This window comes from Dipodomys merriami, unplaced genomic scaffold, assembly GCF_024711535.1.
Source record: "Dipodomys merriami isolate MVZ:Mamm:240054 unplaced genomic scaffold, mDipMer1.0.p SCAF_19, whole genome shotgun sequence".
Classification (NCBI taxonomy): domain Eukaryota; kingdom Metazoa; phylum Chordata; class Mammalia; order Rodentia; family Heteromyidae; genus Dipodomys; species Dipodomys merriami.
This window is the reverse complement of record NW_027203270.1, coordinates 26,905,004-26,925,128: the sequence shown is the minus strand read 5'-3', so window position 1 is coordinate 26,925,128 and position 20,125 is coordinate 26,905,004. Positions and strand designations below refer to the sequence as shown.

Here is a 20,125-nt window from a genome sequence, read left to right as displayed (position 1 = left end):
ATCTCCAATAAACTGCTCAGAAAACCGGAAGTGGTATGGCACAAGTGGTAGAGCGCTCACCTTGAGCTGAAGAGCTGAGGGACAGCATTCAGGCCCAGAGTTCAAGCCCCATGACCAACAACAACAACAACAACAACAAAAAGTTAGACATTAGTTGATCTCAGGAACTTTCTCTTTAATAAAACTGAGGTCATTGGACCTCGATGTTAAAATTTACAAAGCCCGGGATGAGTATTGGAAATTTTGGTTTGTTTGCTTGTTTGTTTACTTTGGTTTTGGTCTCTCTTCCTTCCTTTTCAGTTTTGTTTTTTGTTTTGTTTTGAGACAGAGTCTTGTTATGTAGACCAGTCTGGCCTCAAACTCATTATGTTGTCTGTCCAGGCTGGCCTCATACTGGTGATCTTCCTGCCTGACCTTCCTAAACACTGAGATTACAGACATGTACCATCACATTCAGCAAGAGAATTAATTACTGGTGATTTTTTCCCCAGTGATAGCATAAAAGGGATATAGTCTTTATTTTTAATCATATTGTAAAAAGTTTACCTAATACATAGGGGAGGAAAATGTGCATTTTATATAATTCAGAATCCACAAATTAGTCCATGTCCCAGCCACTGTGCTGACTATTAATCTTTCACTCAAGAAGTATCACCTTGTGGCCAGATGCCCCCACAGGACAGCGCTAGGGACAAACCCTCATCTGCCTCCCCAGAAGCAGGGCCTTATTCTGGGACAGCCGAGGGTGGGCCCAGACTCTTTAATGACCATAGGGAAAGTTATGTCTTTGAAAACCACAGGCTTTCTTTCCCAATCCATTCCAGGAGGATCTTTGATACCTGTGGGAGTTTTACCCAAACATCAAATATGCCAGACTTTTCACTACTTTATTGTAGCTCTGCCTACGTTTCCCTATAAACCAGGGTTAATTAAATCTCAACGCTTTGATATGAACACAAGGTTTCTCTGAGACTCCCTCCCTGTGTGTGGAACCCTCCAAGAGGTCCTGGTGCTAATGGAGTTTAATTATTTCCCAAAGTCCACACCCATGGCTTCTTCACTCATCAATCAGAGACAGGCTGGCCAGGAGGAAATTCCCTGGGGAGAACCACCACCACCACCACCACCACCACCACCACCACCACCACCACCACCACCACCACCACCACCACCACCACCACCACCACACAAGGAAGATGCTGGTCACACTTGTTTCCAGCAGGGGGAGTATACCAGACTCTGGCCTGAAGGGCCTGGTTTCATATAAAAAGCTTTATGGGCATTGGGGTGGTCAGACAGGTCTTGGCAAGTTGAAATGGTACTCAAGGATGGCAACAGGACTCCGAGGGATTGGACATGTGCTAAGGGGAAAAGATACCCACAAAAGTCCCCAAAGGATCTAGGGACCAGGATTCCTGGTCACCTATGGCTCCTATGCCATTAGTCCTACTCAGCTCTCGGCAAGAGCCTAAGGTCTAGGCTTGCACTTAGCCAAACACAAAGGTCTTTAATATTCTGAATTGGGTGATTGCTAGTTTTATGTTGTTTTTAAAGAGAACTATAGTCCCAGAGAAGAGTTTCAGCATCTCAGAGAAAAAGTCTCTATTCTTAAGGAAATGAAGAACAAGGAAGGAAAGAAGGAAGTTAGGAAGGAAGGAAGGAAGGAAGGAAGGAAGGAAGGAAGGAAGGAAGGAAGGAAGGAAGGAAGGAAGGAAGGAAGGAAGGGAGGGCGGGAGGGAGGGAGGGAGGGAGGGAGGGAGGGAAGAGGGGGAGGAGGAGGGGGAGGAGGAGGGAGGGGAGGGGAGAGAGGGAGGGAAGGGGGAGGGAGAGAGGGGACGGGGAGAAGGGAGGGAAAGAGAGAAAAAGAAAAGAAAGAAAGGGGGGGCTGGGAAGATGGCTCAGTGGTAGAGCGCTTGCCTTGTATGCATGAGGCCCTGGGTTCGATTCCTCAGCACCACATAAGCAAAAAGAAAAAAGCCGGAAGTGGCGTTGTGGCTCAAGTGGTAGAGTGCTAGCTTTGAGCTGAAGAGCTGAGGGACAGCGCCCAGGCCCAGAGTTCAGGCCCCACGACCGGACCCAAAAAAAAAAAAGAAAAGAAAAAGAAAAGAAAGAAAGGGAAAGAATGAGGGGGAAAAAGAGAGAAAGAACAAAGGAAGGAAAAAAGGAAAGAAAGAGAGAGAAAGAAAGAAAGAGTGAGTCAGACAAGCAGGGAAATGTTCATTACCCTGAAATAATAATAAGCCTAAGGTACTCAGAGAAAAGCATAAAGAGCTTAGACAGCCCTGCTTGGCTTGGCATCGAGAAAGAACAAAGGAAGGAAAAAAGGAAAGAAAGAGAGAGAAAGAAAGAGTGAGTCAGACAAGCAGGGAAATGTTCATTACCCTGAAATAATAATAAGCCTAAGGTACTCAGAGAAAAGCATAAAGAGCTTAGACAGCCCTTCTTGGCTTGGCATCGAGAAAGAACAAAGGAAGGAAAAAAGGAAAGAAAGAGAGAGAAAGAAAGAAAGAGTGAGTCAGACAAGCAGGGAAATGTTCATTACCCTGAAATAATAATAAGCCTAAGGTACTCAGAGAAAAGCATAAAGAGCTTAGACAGCCCTGCTTGGCTTGGCATCAAAACACTTCATTCACTGCTGTAGGTTTTGTGCCTATGAGCACATCCTTCCTCCCCGCTGAGTCTGAGTCCTGGTCTATAAAATACTAGAGACTAGGCCAGAACACCTTCTAGTCTGGACTTCTAGGGCAACTCTTTCCAATGGCACTTTCTGTGATGTCGGAAATATTCCACATCAGCCTGGTCCTACTTGGTAGCACTTACGTCGATGGATGCGTGGTCACAATAGGCCTAGGGGTACTGACAAATGGATTTGTTTCATTTTACTAAATTAAATACCAAGGTGTCCTTAGTGGCTACGCTATGAGACAGAACAGACCTAGGATTCTAGAACCAAAGATTTTGATCTTCATTAATGTGACTTTCATGCTAAGAACACTCTAGAAAAAAAATTTTTTTTCACAGACAAGATGACCTGTTTGCTTACAGAAAGAAATCCCATGAGCCAAGAGTCCTTTTCCCTTGGCATCAATGTGTATTGAGACTCTATCCACCCACCAACCAGCAAGGAGACAGCTCCCTGAGGCCCACATTTGTCTCTTCCAGCCAGGCATATATGATCATGTCCAGAAACAGCCCCCAGGCAGCTTCAGGATCCAGTCCACGTTTCATGATTTCTTGGCAAAGCCACAGGGCAGGTACTTCATAGAAACATCACTCGGCTCATTAAGGAAGAGCTGTGTGTTTGGAAGGTGAGGTTCAGAAAGGCATTCCCAGCTCTTTCCGCTCCCTCTGCCATGGCCCTCCATTGCCAAGACAGGTACTTCACCTCGCCTCTACAATCCAGCCTTTCGTTTTCCACCACCTTTGCCTTTCTTCCATAAATAGCCAGTCAGCTTTCTCCCTGACTTCAGGTGTCCTGTCTCTGCAAACTTCATCAAAGTTTATACAAATACCACTTAGGTCACGTCATTCTTGGGCTCAAGTCTTGCAGCAGCCCTCCCACTGCCTTTGGGAAAGAGGCCAGACTCTTTGTGGGGCTCCCCAGCCCCCTCCTCCAGCCTGATGCCTTCCTCCTATTTGAGTTGTTGTTGTTATTATTATTTTATTATTATTCTCATCAGTCGCTTAACCAGGGATCTGCTGCTCTGGCCAGCAGTCCTACTTAAGGCCTGTCAAGTGTGACAGATATTGCTTTGTGGACCCCCTTCACCTCTCTTGTGCCCCACAGATGCTATGCAACCTCCACAGTCTGTCTCAAATGCCACCAGCAAGGGAGGCCTGTTAGGGTACCCAAAACTAATACTTGCCCACACACACACACATACACACACACACACACACACACACACACACACACACACACACACACACACACACACACCTGTTACTATACAGCCTAGTCTTTCTGGACTAGAATTGGGCAAGGTAGGATGGTGGTTAAAGCACTGGCTTGCTGGACTTGAGTTCAAATCTTTATCCTTGGATATCATTCTGGACAACTCAACCATGCTCTGTGCCTCCGTTTCCCACATCTGAAATGGAGGCAATGCTTACGAGGTGGTCATGAAAGCTATATATTTTAATTTTTATAAGATGTTAATTTGTATAAGTATTTGGGGCATTGTAAGTGCTCAGCAAGTGGAAGCAATTGTCTTTGTTCCTATTATTATTATTATTATTATTATTATTATTATTATTATTTGGCTGTTATTGATAAGGAAGGATTGGGGGCTTACTTGCATTGGTCTTAATCCCCCTTCAAACTATAAGTATCTAATTGGTACTGCTTATATCTTTGGGGATTCTCCCAGACATGCCATAGTTTGCAAATAGTGAGGGCTCTAAAAGTGAATTGTTTGAGGATCTCTAGAGCCTGAAGTCTTCCATTTGAACACCAAGACTATCACTTATTAGCTCTGTGCTCTTCAGCAAGCCCCTTAAAGCCCTCTGGCCCTCCGTTTCCTTATTTTCAAAATGGAGAGACAAGTGGCACCTTGTTTATAGATTGTTGGCAGGATTAAATTTAGTACTTATTAACGGGGTGTCTGAGGGCCGTCGCTTGGGTTAACCAGCCTTTAATGCAGAGCCTGAACCTAGTAGGTCCTCCATGCTGATTTCCTGAGTCAATGAATGGTCCCATTGTACTAGTTGCGATGAGATTTAGGGTAGATTTATTACAGTATTATCCTCAGTCACAGTAGTTTGGCCTTGGTTGCTGGCACCACCATCTCCCCCTCTTTCTTTCTTCTTTTATTTCTTGGCACTGGAGAGAGTGCCTGGTTTTAACTAGGTAATACCTTTTGAGTGAAGACCTCCTGAGCCTGTGTAGAAACTAAGAGCCTATGACTGGCCTATGGATATGACAAATCAGGAACAGGACCTTTGCAGGGCCACTGAACGAGGCTTTATTTGCCAGTGAAAGGGTGTTCTTAAAGAAGAGACAACCAGAAACATGATCCAAGAGGACCATCTGCCTGTGGAAATGGAGGGGGCAGCTTCGAAGCAATGAGGGTAAGCGCACTCTTCTAGTGTCAGGATGCATTACAGATCCTCCGTTTCCTGGCCCAGCTCAGGGTGTCCTGGCTGGTGGAAGCTGGCCCTTTGCTGTCAGTGGCCACTGAACTATGGTCAGGCCTAGCCTGAGGAGGCCCCCAGGTGGCCCAGCTCAGTCCCTCCAGGATCCGCACTCTGAGGAACGCCTAGGGACTTCAGTGGCGGCTCTGGGGGCAAGGCTGGCAAGGCACACAGACGGTGCAGGGCATATAGACGGAGCGGGGTGCACCTGGGGAAGAGGCACAAGGCGGGCAGGAAGGCGTGGAGCACGGGTTACAGGGAAGCCTGCAAGGGGGAAAAGTCACAAAGGAACAGGATTATGAAGGAGCCCAACTCGGTAGCAGATCTTAACAGTTCTGCCCAGGACACCTCTCAGATGGCTCTCCTGTACACCTTCTCCACCGGATTCCCTTGGGCCAGCTTCCATTATCCTGACCTCTTCATTGATGCCCTCCAACCCCACGCTGGCCTCTGCTTACAACTGTCCGCTTGGTAGAGTGATCTTCTACGGGCATCATCAGTCTTATTGTACCCCTTTCCTGCCTAAGACCTTCAGTGGCTCCCACTTGTACGCGCATGAGCAGCAGCTCATTTAATAAGACACGCCCTTTTCCTCCCAGTTCAGCTCATAGCCCTGGTGCTATGAGCTGAGGACTACAACTGTCAGGCCCATGTGACTTGTGCCCTGTCTTCTAATTCTAGAACACTCTTCCTTACCACTAAAATCATCCATTTCTTCTCTTCCTTCATTCAACTGGCACATCTACCCGAAAGCCTTCCGGATCTCTATGCCAAACTCTCCCAAAGGTACCATGTTCTCTTTCGTAGTGATCAGTAATTAGTCTGTGATGGTCTATTTTCCCTGCTGGGGAATGATGTCAGCAATTGCGTGTGTGCCCACTCTACATCCCCGGGGGAAAGCAGGCACTTAATAAGAACGTGTTGAATAAGAAGACGTGGAAACAAAAGGAAACAAGATGATTGATCTCAGACATTGACAGGCTTGGGCTCCAAACCAGACACAACACACTGGATGTTGGACACAGACCAAAACAGCACAGATGCCCAGCCAGCAGCCTGAGGGCCACATACAGCCTGAAATATATTTAATTTGACTAGCACTCCTTTAAAAAAAATAAAAGAACTTAGCATTTGAAGAAATTCAGATTGTTCCTTTCTCTTATCAGTCAGAAGAGCCAGAAGTACTGGACCTGCCTCTTATTCAGTTGAACTGGCCCTGCCCTACCCTCCTTCCTTGGACCCTGCACAAGCTCCCTGAGTTCCACAGCCCTCACATGATCCTCATCAGGAGTGTGTGTTAATGGCCTGGGCTTGCAAAAGTTTGATTTTGCAACCCCTGCCTCTGGAGGGTAAGATTCTGAATGACAGACAGGCAAGGCTTAAATGTAGATCAAGAAACTGCCATAACAGGAGTCAACCGACCAGGTGTCCACAACCTGTGGTCTTCTGGCTAGAAAACTCCCAAGGACCCTGCAGGTCCTGGTACAACATCAAAGCCTACTGACCTAATCAGGTCTTCCCCATTGCTCAGGCCAGGGCCAAGATCTCCTCAAAGTGGCTCTACCTGGGTTCTTTCTTCTACTCTTGGGGTAATTTTTCCATCGAGCTGTGTTGAAGTATCCTTGACTCAATCAAGAAAACACTGACTGAACATCTATTCTGTGCCAAGTTCAGGCAGACAACTGTAACTAATTGTCTCTACATTCTAGGTGTTCCCCAGCTTAGTGGGACAAGCAGATTTTATCATCCCTGCCTCAAAAAGTAAATAAATAATTAGGAAATAAATCACCAGCAGCAACAGCTCGATCACAGATACCTGTTGCCCTTCAGTTCTCCAACACTTCTCTGAACCCTTCCCAGAGGATCTCCAGTGACATGTATGCCTGCCCCGCTAGCAATTTGAGAGCAGATGCCTTCTTGGCCTCTGTCTCAGCAGCCCCCATGGTGCCTAGCTCATGGTAGGCATTTGGAAGGAGTTCATTAACTTGGAGTGAAGCAAAATGGTCTAACCTGGGCCATGTCTGGGCACCATTTCCTGATTTTCTTCAGCTCATGAAGGCTTACTGATGGCTTCTTCATCATGACAAGGCTCCAAGCTGATGTTCCTTAAGCATACAACCCCTAGCTTCCTATAACCCACCCCGTTTATGGCATACATCTCTACCGAGTCCCCCGAGAGCCCACGTACTTGCTGTCCTCGCTCTCCAGCAGGCCCCGGTACGTGTTGATCTCACACTCCAGTCGGGCCTTGACATCCAGCAGCACCTTATATTCCTGGTTCTGCCTCTCCAGGTCACAGCGAATGTCGGCCAGCTGGGACTCCACGTTGCTGATCATGCACTGCATCTGACCCAGCTGGGAACTGTACCGGCCCTCAGTCTCTGCCAACGTGTTTTCCAGGGAGTCCCTCTGAGGCAGAGAAAAGATACCATTTTGAAAGTTCAGCTCTTTTGCATGGCCTGCTGCAGACAGAACCATGAAGAGCTAAGACTCAATTTGGTATTGAGTCCTTACTTGAATCAGAACTGGAAGCCCAGGAAAGCTGAGTAACACAACAGAACAGATTGAAGCCACGTCTTAAATCTGATCCTAAATCCTGAAGTCCTTAATCTGATCCAAAATCCTTAAGTCCTTAATCTGATCCCAAATCCCTATAACTTTAGGCTGGCCGCAGGCCTTGGATTTGAAGATCACCAATTACCTTCAGTATGATATTATTTAAAATAGTGGTTTTCAACCTAGCTATACATAAGAGTCACATGGAAGCTTTAACAAAAAAGGAAAGGAAATAAACCCAGGTAAATATCACAGTGAAGCCCCTTTGTACAATTAACTTATGCAAATAAAATAAAATTTCAAGTCTGTGCTCTACCTCCAGAGACTCTGGTTCCATTGGCCTACAGAAGAATCTTGGTATTGGGACTTTTAAGATCTGTACCAGTGACAGTCAGAGCCAGGAATTGGAAGAGAATCATGTGGGATGGTATCCACCCAATCAACATTCAATCTGGAACATCCTCTCCTTATCTCTGAACTGGAGAAACATCCCTCCAGGAAAGTCAACTGGAGGAGTATCACAGCCACTGAATCTGGCCCTCCTCTTCCTCCTTCTCACATGCCCAACCCTCCATACTCAGTATTTCCCCAGAACCACCCACAAGCTGCACTCACCAGGCTGTGCTGGGCCTGCAGCTCAATCTCCAGTGTGTTGACTGTGCGTCTTAGATCAATGATGTCTGACTGGTAGCTCTGGAGCTGCTCAGAGCTGGTGGCCACCTGCTTGTTAAGCTCCTCCATCTGCAATGGGAGGATGGGGAGAGGGAGAAAGCTGGGAGCATCTTCCTCAGAATGCTGAAGAGCCCAGCCTGGCCCACTGTGAGAGGTGCACCCACCTGCACATTGAACCATTCCTCCACATCCCTGTGGTTGGTCTCCACCATGGTCTCGTACTGACATCTCATCTCCTCCAGCATCCTGGTCAGATCGACAGGGGGCGCGGCATCCACTTCGATGTTAAGGCGGTCCCCAAGCTGGTGTCGGAGGACGCTGACTTCCTGAAAAGGCACAAGGACATGTGTGAGGAATAACCCCATCTCAAATCATCTGAGGTGCGACCCTTGGAGGCCTGGAATCCACCCTCTAGTATCTCAGTGGTCCAGCTCTACCTCCAAGACACCTCCTGTTGCTTGGACAGAAACCAAAAGCAATGCCAGCGTTTGTTTGATCCGTGTGGGCCAAAATGGAAAGCTTGTTGTGTCCCCAGCTTCTCAATCATCCTACCAGCCCTCTGCATCTGGAATGGAGGGCAATGGAGTCTGGCTTCCCCTAGCTCCCCCAGGCTTAGCTGCCAAGCAGAGAAAGTTGTCACTGAGGCCAAGGGGAGTGTGAGATAACAGCTCATTAGTGGCTTCTTGGCACAGTGCCCAGCTCTCTGGTTTAAGTGGGATGAGTCAGGCGCCCAAGGGTGCTTTGTGAATGCATAGTGACAGATTGTTACTTTACTCTCAGGCCTAAGTAATCCCAGACAGGATCCAGAGACACTTGTTCATTCAAATCCCAAGTGAAGAGGTTGGAGAAGGAGGACTATGACTTGGTGGCTCAGATGGGCTTTGTAAATACATGAACGCCCAGGGCAGAGAGCTTTCTTTCTAAGGACCCGTGGGAGGTAAGGGAAGAGAGAAATCACTGGGCTGCCCTGTTGGTTCAGCTTCCATATCTTACCTACAAACCAAGAAGACAGAAAGGAATGAGGACAGGGTCAGAGAAACAAAAATCACTGCAGTTCAACTCCCTTAGGAGACAGGGGTGCTACCCCTAGTAGTTAGCCTGGCACCGATGGACAGGTTATTTGATGCGTGTTGTGAATATAATCTGCCCTTGACCCCACATCCATCTGGAACGTGGCTCTCGAGAAGAAGACAGATGTAGTTGCCATGCACCAGCGTGCGATGACCCCAGGAAGTACAGAAGGAAGTAGCTACACTCTGTGCCCACAGCCTGCCTGGATCATGTCCACGACCCATCTCACCTCCAATAAATCCTCACGGTATGCAGCTAGATAAGGAGCCTCATAAATTCAGGTTACATAAATTGGATAGAGTCACAGACATGATATGTGGCAGACTTGGCAATTTCAACCCACCCTCTATCCAACCTCAATCTCCATGTTCTTACCATTCTGCCCACCCCACCCCCTGGGCAACCTCAGTTTGACTTCTGGTCTCACCTCCTCATGGTTCCTTTTGAGGTACAGCAGCTCCTCCTTCAGGGACTCCACCTGCGCCTCCATGTCAGCCTTGTTCAGGGTCAGGTCATCCAGGATCCTGCGCAGGCCATTGGTGTCGGCCTCCACCAGCTGCCGCAGGGCCAGCTCCGTCTCGTACCTGCACAGGGTCAAGGTCACAATTGAGAAGAGGGGTGGACTGTATAGAGGACTGAGGGATGGCTTTGAACTGTGGGCACTTTCCAACCCTCTATGAAAGTAATGGAAAGCTGCCCCCCAAAAAAGAGATCTGACAACACAGAGAGACAGAGACAGAGAGAGAGAGAGAGAGAGAGAGAGAGAGAGAGAGAGAGAGAGAGAGAGGCCCCTGGAAAACTCACTTGGTCCTGAAGTCATCTGCAGCCAGTTTGGCATTATCAATGTGCACAATCATCCTGGCATTCTCCGCTTTGGTACACAGCACCTGTGGATCAAGGAACACATGAGAAGTTAGTCCAGGATAGAAGGATGGAGAAAGAACCCAGTGAGGAAAAGTCAGTCTCCAAGGAAGAACTCAGCACCTGTATCCTTCCTTTAGGAAGCCCCTCTTTCTTGGAACTTGGGGAAATCTTTAGTGAGCTGCTCATCCTTATATAACTTGAAACGTGATGTTTACTGAAAGCTTAACCTGTGCTAGGGCCTGTTCCTAAGCACCTGACTGGAATTGTCTCATCAGATGAACCATTGTAATTCCCTGTATTCCAGATATGGAAACTGAGATCTGGAGAAAGGAAAGGGACTTCTCCAAGTTATTCAATGAGTCAATAATCGAGCTGAGACTAAATGTCAGGCTCTTATTTCATTTAAAGGCTCTGGCTGGGTGTTCGAATTACAAGATAACTCTATGCCCCAGAGAGGTCTCTTTCCTCTGAGCTTAGCTTTAATGGGTTTAAGCAGCTCAAATCTAAAGCACGGGCTCTTCCAGCAGCGCGAGTCCCTTCACTGCACATCCTCACCTTCTGCTGGAGCTCCTCGATGGTCTGGAAATAGGACTGGTAGTCGGGACACATGGTGAGCACTTGGGACTGGCAGGCTTCCTGGATCTTGCTCTCTAGGCAGGCGTTCTCCTGCTCCAGCTGACGCACCTTCTCCAGGTAGCTGGCCAGGCGGTCATTCAGGGACTGCATGGTCTCCTTCTCGTTGCCATTGAAGGCGCCCTCACAGAACCAGTTGCACGTAGCCATGGAGCTGGAAAAGCCACTGGATGGCCGGCAGCTGCTGGGCCGGCAAGAGCTAGACAAGTAGGTCTTAGAGAAGCAGCTGGCTGGCCGGTAGGTGCTGGGCATACAGATGGAAGGCATGCATGGCACGGACTGGCAGACATACCCAAGGCACAGCTCAGGCCGGCAGCTCATGCTACTGGAACAGGCAGAGGAAGGCTGAGGACAACCCTTTGCGGAGGTCGACAAGGTATTGGTGACACAGAAGTTGGATGTCATATTGGGGAGGCCCCTTTCCCCTCAGCCGCCGTTCTCTCTGGGTGTCGACGGATCCCATCCTGCCCAGGCCTTTTTATAGTCTTGGAGTGAGGGGGCTCAGGCTCAAAAGTCATCATGATTGGTGGTTGGGAGTTGGGGTAGGGGTGGGGAGAAGCCGGGGAGGGGAGATGTTGATGTTTACAATCGGCCCCAGAAGAAGCTGCTGATTACTTTGTAATTTCCTTTCCAATAAGGAGTACCCGTCCTCATAAAAGAGACCAAACTTATCATTTGGGTAAAGCAGGACACTGGGTTCCTGTTGTTGGTCACCAAGGGAGAGAGCTTCCAGACACATCTTCAAAGGATCAGCTGCACACCTGGGCCCTCATTACCAGGGTGTGGCTGCCCTGTACCAACATTGACCCTGCCCACTGAACTCCCACCTGTGGAAGCCTGCAGGTCTGCAGCGAGACAGCTATCCCCTTTTTAATGAGAGCATCCCTCGTGGGAAGAGGCCTGGTCCCTTAACAAGGAAATATGTAGATGACAGAGCTGCCCCGATACTGGTAGGGGCATAAATCTGCGCAGAGAGGAAAGAACCCCTCCAAGACTAACAAATATGTCTCATCCTCCCACCAAGGGGAAGAAAATTGCACCCAGGGAGGAGAGAATGAACTCAAGACACAGAAAAATCCCAGCCTTTGCAGATGGTAGCAATTGAAATAAGGAAGATGAGGTCTCCCTTCTCTTGGAAAAGCAGACTGGTGTCATGAGCATCTCCAGAAAGCAAAGGCTCTAACTTGACCACCCCTGGGCTCCCTTGAGTGGTCATGATTCTGGGGACAAAGTTGTCCAGTGTTGATTGTGGAGACTGAGGTTAAACCAGCTGGAACTGGCTCTGCTTTTACTTTCTGCCATAGTGAACAGGGAGGACTGACTTTGGGATCTCCTCAGAGAAGGGATGCTCTGCTCTGGCATGAGCTAAGCCAGGAGACCAGGAGTAGTAGCCTCCATTGTAGGCGCTTAAAGCATTCCCTTAAAGCAACATCCCAGACCAGTGTTTTGCAGTCCTGGCTGCAAAAGCCATGGATTCATACATTGCACTTTTTTTTTTTGGGGGGGGGGGTCCGGTCGTGGAGCCTGAACTCCAGGCCTGGGCGCTGTCCTTCAGCTCTTCAGCTCAAGGCTAGCGCTCTACCACTTGAGCCACAGCGCCACTTCCAGCTTTTTTCTTTTTGCTTATGTGGTGCTGAGGAATCAAACCCAGGGCCTCATGCATGCAAGGCAAGCGCTCTACCACTGAGCCACCTTCCCAGCCCACACATTGCACTTTTAACATGGCCACTGTCTTCTCCTCAGGACTGGTCAGTCAGAATTAGATAGTGAATGAGGTAAGGGCATTTTCTGTACATCTGGCCTGTTGTAGCTAGACATTGGCTGGAAGGAAACCTTCAGAAATGAAATCCCAGACAGGGAAAAGATAGACAGCCATCCTAGAACCAACCAGTCATCCCACTAGAAGAGTCAACTCCAAGAAGTTTCTAAATGTCTATTATAGGCTTAGCAAGGTGGGAGGGCTTACAGCATAGTGGAGTGTTATATTCTCTGTCTCAAGAGGAAACTGAGATTCAGAAAGGGGCTGCGACCTGCTACTCCTTTTCCTACACATTGTGGTGATGTGGCTGAAGTCTGAACCCAGATGGGTCTGACTCCATGTCCTAGCCTGTATTTCTTACACTAACATCATACTCTTCCCCCACCACAGAGTGGGAAGAGGTAGACCCAGTGAGTCTCCATCCCGAGGCCTCCTCCCTCCCACACTGGCCAATCCTGCCTCTTGTTGAACACAGTGAAGGATCCTTCTGGGAGAGTGATCCTTGGCAAAAATCAGTCAAGGTGTTCCTAGGAGACTGAAGTTAGGTGATACAGGCAGCCAAAAGCAAGGGGACTGGCAGAGACCAGAGGCCCTGGCCTCTTGTGCACTTGTCTAAAAGGGGAAGAAGAACCTATAGGTGAATCAGAATGAACTCTGCAGATACCCTGAAAGAGCAGGCCTGCCTAGTGAGCATTGCTCACCTTCTGGAATCAACCTTGGCACTGTTACATCCGTGTGTGTGTGTGTGTGTGTGTGTGTGTGTGTGTGTGTGTGTGTGTGTGTGTGTGCTGATACTAGGGTTCAGACTGAAAACCCTTTGTGCTCTTGCTCAGCTTTTTTGCTCATGGCTGGCACTCTACTACTTGAGCCATGCCTCCAGTTCCAAAGTAATCAGTGGCTATTTGGAGATGTCAGGGATGTGACAGTCCTTTTAACATCACTCGGGCTCCTTAGCAAGTGCCCTTGGCATCTTTGGAGAACACATGCCCTCCTCTTTAGCTCTAAAAGCACTGCTCTTATTCTTCTCCTTTCCCCACTAGGACTGGTAGAACTTGATGTTTTCCTCATCTGTTTGAGGAAGATATTCTGAACATAAGCGAGATTTTTCAATCTGAGAAGCTAGGAATTCCCCCATCCCTGCTCCTCATCAGATGCCAAAACCACAGATGACCTTGCAGGAGCTTCATAAGGATGAGTATCTAGTTAGAAGTGGAAGTCCCAATGGTCTTCTCCTGTGGGCAGGGGAGTGTGGGACTTGCATTTTTCAGGGGAGGGGTTCCTGAACTGAAAGGGGAATTGATAGAAATGTACCCCTAAAAGGACCCCAGGTGGTAGCACTGCCCCTCTGCTCTGATGAGGACCACAGACATGAAGCTATTAATGTGGTCTAAAATGCTTTTGGTCGTGCTGAGCTTGGATCCCAAGCATGGCCATGCATACTGAGAGGGACAGCAGAAGAGATCTGGTTACACCTGTCACATTGGCATCTTGAGAAAAGTCTTCATCAGGGCAGCCAACCAATAGATCTCACCATAGGCCTCTAACAATGCCAGATAGGGACATAGGGATTTTCTTCTCCACACCCCAAGGTCACCCTTGGCCAAACATTTTCCATTCATCTGCCCAATAGTCACCTCCTAAACCCAGAAGGGACACAAACCAACTCATAAATGATGCCAAGCCAGTCATCAGAGCCAGAACAAATGCATTTTATTGCTATACCAAAAGCTACATTTCAAAACCTACTGGAACATGTACAGAAAAAAAGCAAGCCCTGGTGCAAGTTGAAATGATGAAGAACCAGCCTTAGTAGCAGGCTCTGAGAAACTTTGGGACATATATTTGCAGTGATTCTTTCTTGGGGCTTGGACCCGGAATCTTCATGGAGACAGAGGGTTGGGCTGGAAAAGTTAGAGTTAACTGGATGACAGGTCCAAGACATGGAAACAAGGGCTTTGGACTTGTGGATCAGGCTCTCTCAGAACCGGCCCCCTGGGCAGGGCACACACACAGGGCGGGGGCTACAGGTGGTGCGGGCTAGATTAGGACCACAGGGGGTAGCAGGAAGACAGGGGAGGCATGACTTAGAGGGCGAGTAGTCAGGAGCACACGGGTTACATGGGAGCCTAGAAGACAGAAAAGAGTCGGGTTATGATGATCTTTTTTTCCATTTGCTGTTTTCAGTGATTTCAAACATCCCATCATATGCCAAAATAGAAGCCACCACCTCTACAATCACCTAATCCTACCTGCTCGGCCAAAGGGGAAAACCAACCCAGAGAAACAAAACACCAGCTGGAATAGCATGATGACTTTGTGCCAAGAGCAGAGCCTAAAACCACCCAGGGCTCCTGACCTCCTGACGCCAAGCTCTCCCCAAGACTTGTGTGGTCTCCCAGCTATTCCGAGAGTGTATCCAGAAGAGGAGAACACATGCAGTGGTACTCACTTGCTGTCCTCGCTCTCCAGCAGGCCCCGATACGTGTTGATCTCACACTCCAGTCGAGCCTTGACATCCAGCAGCACCTGGTACTCCTGGTTCTGGCGCTCCAGGTCGGACCTGATCTCAGACAGCTGCGACTCCACGTTGCTGATCATGCATTGCATCTGGGACAGCTGGGAGCTGTACCGAGCCTCTGTCTCCACCAGGGTGGAGTCCAAAGCATCTCTCTGCACAGGTAAAAGACTCATTTGAGATGAGCCAACCAACCCCTCTTAGCCTCCTTAATCCAGACAGTATCTCTACTAATGGCATCTCTAAGTAGCTGATGATTCCTCAGAGGATAGATCTGTCTACATACATAGAGGAACTACTGCCAGGACACATCTTCAGGTTTTTCACCACTGGAGTGTTTATGATTTGGGGGCTTTGGCATTTATTTCTCTTATCTGCTCTGCTGTTCAAGAACTTGAACCCCTGTGGTCAGAGCATGAAATCTGGGGTAGCAGGGCCAAAGGATCATGTACTTTCAGGCTTAGACCAGATGCAACTCCATCCACCTCAGAACTCACCATGCTCTGCTGGGCCTGCAGCTCGATCTCCAGAGAGTTGACTGTGCGTCTCAGCTCGATGATGTCTGCCTGGCAGGACTGCAGCTGCTCTGAGCTGGACACCACCTGCTGGTTCAGTTCCTGGGTCTGAAACATACATCCCCAGGATCTTGTCAGGAATCGTGGGGACTTGGCTTCAAAGATCTACAGAGGTTATTTAGAATCTGCCTGAGTAAAGGGCCTTCCAGATGACCTCATCTGGCCCATTCATTTCCTACTCACTGCATAGAGGATAAACTAGCCAAGATGGCGCAGGGAAGTCAGCTGAGAGCTGTGCTCCAGGGTGACTTCCGTGTATCTGACGTGTGTCCTTGTTGGAATGCCTGCTTCTGGGCACCTACCTGAGTGTCAAACCAGTCTTCAGCATCCCGGCGGTTGTTTTCCACCAGCGTCTCATACTGGCACCTCATTTCATCCAGAACCCGGTTCAAGTCTACAGGTGGAGCAGCGTCCACCTCCACATTGAGCCGGTCACCAAGCTGGCAACGCAGCGAGTTCACTTCCTGCGTCACAGACCAGGGTCAGCATTAATGGACTGGCTCCCCCACGTTCACCTCCTCCCCTGATTTACATGCGGGCGCTAGCCTCACCTCTTCTCCATGCCCAACTCTTTCCTATGGCCCCTTCTCTTCCACACTCACCTCCTCGTGGTTCTTCTTAAGGCAGAGCAGCTCCTCCTTCAGGGACTCCACCTGTGCTTCTAAGTCGGCCTTGCACAGGGTCAGGTCATCCAGGATCCTGCGCAGGCCATTGATGTCAGCCTCCACCAGCTGCCGTAGGGACACCTCTGTCTCATACCTACAGACACAGTACAGGGCACCTGCAGCTTTCATAGAATAGGGCAGGGCCCAACCCAGACTGGCCTAGTGCTGTAAGCCCTGCCTTCGTGCTTCAGTGACTTGAGTGCAGCCTAAATCCTGACTCCAGACATCACTAGTGTCCAGTTCCACTCACCCTTACACACACACACACACACACACACACACACACACACACACACACCACACACACACACACACACACACCACACACAACCCACCAAGGGTGACCAGGACCACTTACTTGGTCCTGAAGTCATCTGCAGCCAGCTTGGCATTGTCAATCTGCACCACCAGCCTGGCATTCTCTGCCTTGCTGCACAGGGTCTAGAGATACAGAGAAGTGGCTTCAGCATAAGAAAGGGCATTCTGCCCATGGGAGCTGCCCTCCTCTGACACAAGCTGCTCCTGAAGGGAGAACGTTGCCCATCCTCCATTCCCAAGATGGACTGCGGGCACTGCGGGGAACAACCTATGGTCCTTCCTCATGTACATCCATCTGTGACTTGTAGCCTGGGGCTAGAGGGAAGGATGTGGACATGTTAATGAAACAAGGCTTCACCTGGCCTTCCTGTCTCTCTGACCTGCCAGAGGCCCAATGCAGGCCAATGCTAACAGCAAACCCTATGATTCTCTGGTCATCAATGGTACCCTTTCAGGATCCAGCTATGACATTCAAAGAATGTAGTCTGGACAAAAAGGAAATGTCTCTGGGTTACCTATGAGAAAATTGCTCTGCACAGAACACATCAATTCCATTTAACTTTTCCTTTCCTTCTTTTTGAGGAGAGTAGATCTCAGATCCTCACTCTTACCAGGCAGGTTCTGTACCACCCTGCCTCCATACCTCCTTTTTGTATGGGTTGTTTTCTAAGCAGGTTCTCGATTTATACCTGGGCTCAATTTATACTTTGCTCTCCCCATGTCACTGAGATTGACAGACCCACATCCAATGTACCCAGACATTGTGCTTCCATGAAGCTGGGATGATATGACCATGGGACCACATCCAGCTGTAGAGATGGAAATGGAGTCTTGTAAGCTTTTATGCCCAAGCTGGCCCCAAACCATGCTCCCTCAATCTCTGCCTCCCACGTAGCTAGAACTACAGGCTTGAGCCATGACACCCAACTCCATTTACCTTTTCTTTTAATGAAAAATGAGGAAATGAAAACTCAGAGAGAGAGGCAATAGTACCAAGATATACCACACATTAATTCACCCAAACCCACATTCAAACTCTGGCTCTACTAAATGCCACCTGGGTCCACTTCACTAGCCTGAGCCCCAACAGAATGAGCTCATACTTCCCTCCTAAGGTTATTGGGAAGAATAAAAGAAGTCACAGATAGAAACACATCCATGGGATCAGGGCTGGCATCACAGAGCTAGTGACACCAGGCTGTTATATCAAAACCACCATGAACCTCTTACCTTCTTCTGGAGCTCCTCGATGGTCCGGAAGTAGGACTGGTAGTCAGGACACATGTAGGGTACCTGTTGCTCACACCACTCTCGGATACGGCTCTCCAGGCTGGCGTTCTCCTGCTCCAGCTGGCGTACCTTCTCCAGATAGCTGGCCAGGCGGTCATTCAGGGACTGCATGGTCTCCTTCTCATTACCAGTGAGGATTCCCTCCCCAAACCAGCCCCCTCCCAAGCTGTAGTTGCTAGAAAAGCCTCCATTGGGGAGGCAGAGAGCAGGAAGGCAACTAGCCACCCTGTAGCTGCTTCTGCCCGGCCCTGCTGAGCACACGGAGAAACTCCGGGCCCCGCGGGAGAGACTGGGGAGCTTGCAAGAACTACTGGAGTACATTTTGGACACACGAGTGGAACCCCCTCCAGTCCCACCCGGACTCCTGAGGGATCCCGAGGAGAAGCTGGCCTTGAGGCATTTGGAAGCCATGTCCACAGCAGCCCAGATGCAAGCACGCAGTAATCTCAGAGACCAGACACCCCAAGGTGGAAAAGCTGCTCCTCCGCCAGGCTTTATACCTGGGCCCCAGTGGGTGTGGGCTGGCCCTTACAAAGTGTTTTCTCCTCATTAAAGTTAATACCACTTTCTATCAAAACCCATCATTAACCACTTATTTGTTTTCCCGTGAACAGTTCCCGGCCTCATAAAATAGGAGCCCCATTGGACTGATGGCTTCATGAAGACTCACCCCTACTCCCCTGTGTCCCTGGGAAGACCATGTCTCTGTCAGTTCTTCAAAGCGGCCTGTCATCAGACCTCAGCCTCCTTGTCAAGCAAGCGTGGGAGTCCAGCCACCGTCTTGCCCATTCTAGCTCTGTCTTCTTTGATGGGCTGGCTCCCAAGGAAGGGCAGACATAGCTTGGAGGAAAGCCTGGATCTCCCAGCCCAAGCAGACATAAAAGGTTCTTGGATTGGCCCAGAAGATATGGCCACAATGACCAGAAATCTCACTTTCCCCAGGACTATCCTGGCTTTGCTGGAATATAAGGAATCCTCAATCCTGGACCAAGGAAGACAGACGCTGACCCTTCGTATAGTTGCAGAGCCTCCGTGTTGAGGTGGACACTGCTCCACCTGTTGACTTGAACCATGGGCCAGGTGCATGGATTTGGGGCTGTCCAGTGTACAGCTCCCATGAGTCACTACGCCCCTTCCACTCCCCTGAATCACTATGCATGCCCCTTCCACACCCAGGAACCCTGTGTGGCCCAACATACTTCTAGAGTCCCATTGGATGCCTCAGCCTCTCCCCTCTGGAAATCTGTGCCAAAGGATTCAGCTGAGTCTACCTGAGCCTCCTTGGGGGAAATGGCAGTTGGGGGAGAGGGGAGGAACTCTCCCCATGTGGATACAGGGCTCTGCCCAGCCCTACTATAAATAATAGCTTTTCCTGTGGTGTCCAGTACAGTGCTGTAGCAGAATGAGGAATGACAGAATGAATAGTTGTGATGAGCTGTATTAAGATAACACAAAGGGAGGATTTTTAGAGGAAAGAAGCCTAGAAAGAGAGAGAAAGGAGAAGGAAAGAAAGGAAAGTGAGTCTGGAGGGGGAGAAGAATTGTCTTCCCAATCCTACTCTTGCAGATAAGGAAGTTTAGGATCTAAGACAGGAAGGGACCTGCCATCTCTCTTCAGGGAGCAATACCTGCCAAGCAAATCAGATCCTCTAGAAGAGAACAAAAGCCAAGGTAGATAGCTACCTTGAGCCAACTTCGTCCTAAAAAAAGACTAAGGAGTCTTTGAATTTAAAAAAAAAACATATGCAAGTGTTTTTTGTTTGTTGTTTTATCAGTCATGGGGTTTGAACTCAGGGCCTGGGCACTGTCCTTGAGCTCTTTTGCTCAAGGCTAGTGCTCTACCACTTTGAGCTGCAGCACCACTTCCAGTATCCTAGTGATTAATTGGAGATAAGAGTTTCATGGACTTTCCTGCCCAGGCTGGCTTCAAACCAAAATCCTCAGGCCTTAGCCTTCTGAGTAGCTAGGATTACAGGCTTGAGCCACCAGTGCCCCGCTCATACAAGTGGTTTTTATCAGCTACAAAGTATCCTATCTAGTTCTATCATATTCTAGTCTATTGCCATTCTTTCTTA

At 48.9% G+C, this 20,125-nt stretch overlaps 2 protein-coding genes across 3 annotated transcripts; both read right to left on the bottom strand.

The window, feature by feature from the left end:
* Positions 1–5,267: 5,267 nt before the first annotated feature.
* Positions 5,268–11,334, bottom strand: LOC138831021 (keratin, type I cuticular Ha2). Its single transcript, XM_070028065.1, has 7 exons — positions 10,852–11,334; positions 10,237–10,319; positions 9,860–10,016; positions 8,526–8,687; positions 8,305–8,430; positions 7,322–7,542; positions 5,268–5,397 (listed from the first exon to the last, which is right to left on the bottom strand). Exons 1-7 carry the CDS (start codon positions 11,332–11,334, stop codon positions 5,268–5,270), a joined length of 1,362 nt encoding a protein of 453 aa, XP_069884166.1.
* A 3,332-nt stretch (positions 11,335–14,666) lies between these two features.
* Krt35 (keratin 35) lies at positions 14,667–18,503 on the bottom strand. Of its 2 annotated transcripts, XM_070028063.1 has the most exons (7): positions 17,992–18,498; positions 16,802–16,884; positions 16,381–16,537; positions 16,081–16,242; positions 15,701–15,826; positions 15,138–15,358; positions 14,667–14,814 (listed from the first exon to the last, which is right to left on the bottom strand). In XM_070028063.1, the coding sequence occupies exons 1-7, from the start codon at positions 18,460–18,462 to the stop codon at positions 14,667–14,669; spliced, it is 1,368 nt and encodes a 455-aa protein (XP_069884164.1). In that variant the 5' UTR covers positions 18,463–18,498. The 2 variants fall into 2 exon arrangements, with proteins under 2 accessions (XP_069884164.1, XP_069884165.1); XM_070028064.1 differs by lacking the exon at positions 14,667–14,814 and having other exon boundaries at positions 15,134–15,358; positions 17,992–18,503.
* Between the last annotated feature and the right edge of the window lie 1,622 nt (positions 18,504–20,125).

What these genes read in the sequence shown, in the direction of transcription:
- Krt35 (XM_070028063.1), bottom strand. Translation starts at nt 18,462, where the DNA reads ATGGCTTCCAAATGCCTCAAGGCCAGCTTCTCCTCGGGATCCCTCAGG. An exon ending in AAGACTGGTTTGACACTCAG is followed by an intron (nt 15,827 to 16,080) that starts GTAGGTGCCCAG and finishes TGTATGTTTCAG; the next exon opens with ACCCAGGAACTGAACCAGCA. An exon ending in TGCAGGCCCAGCAGAGCATG is followed by an intron (nt 15,359 to 15,700) that starts GTGAGTTCTGAG and finishes TTACCTGTGCAG; the next exon opens with AGAGATGCTTTGGACTCCAC.
- LOC138831021 (XM_070028065.1), bottom strand. Translation starts at nt 11,334, where the DNA reads ATGACATCCAACTTCTGTGTCACCAATACCTTGTCGACCTCCGCAAAG. An exon ending in TCGAGGAGCTCCAGCAGAAG is followed by an intron (nt 10,320 to 10,851) that starts GTGAGGATGTGC and finishes CTTGATCCACAG; the next exon opens with GTGCTGTGTACCAAAGCGGA. An exon ending in GCAGATGACTTCAGGACCAA is followed by an intron (nt 10,017 to 10,236) that starts GTGAGTTTTCCA and finishes GACCCTGTGCAG; the next exon opens with GTACGAGACGGAGCTGGCCC.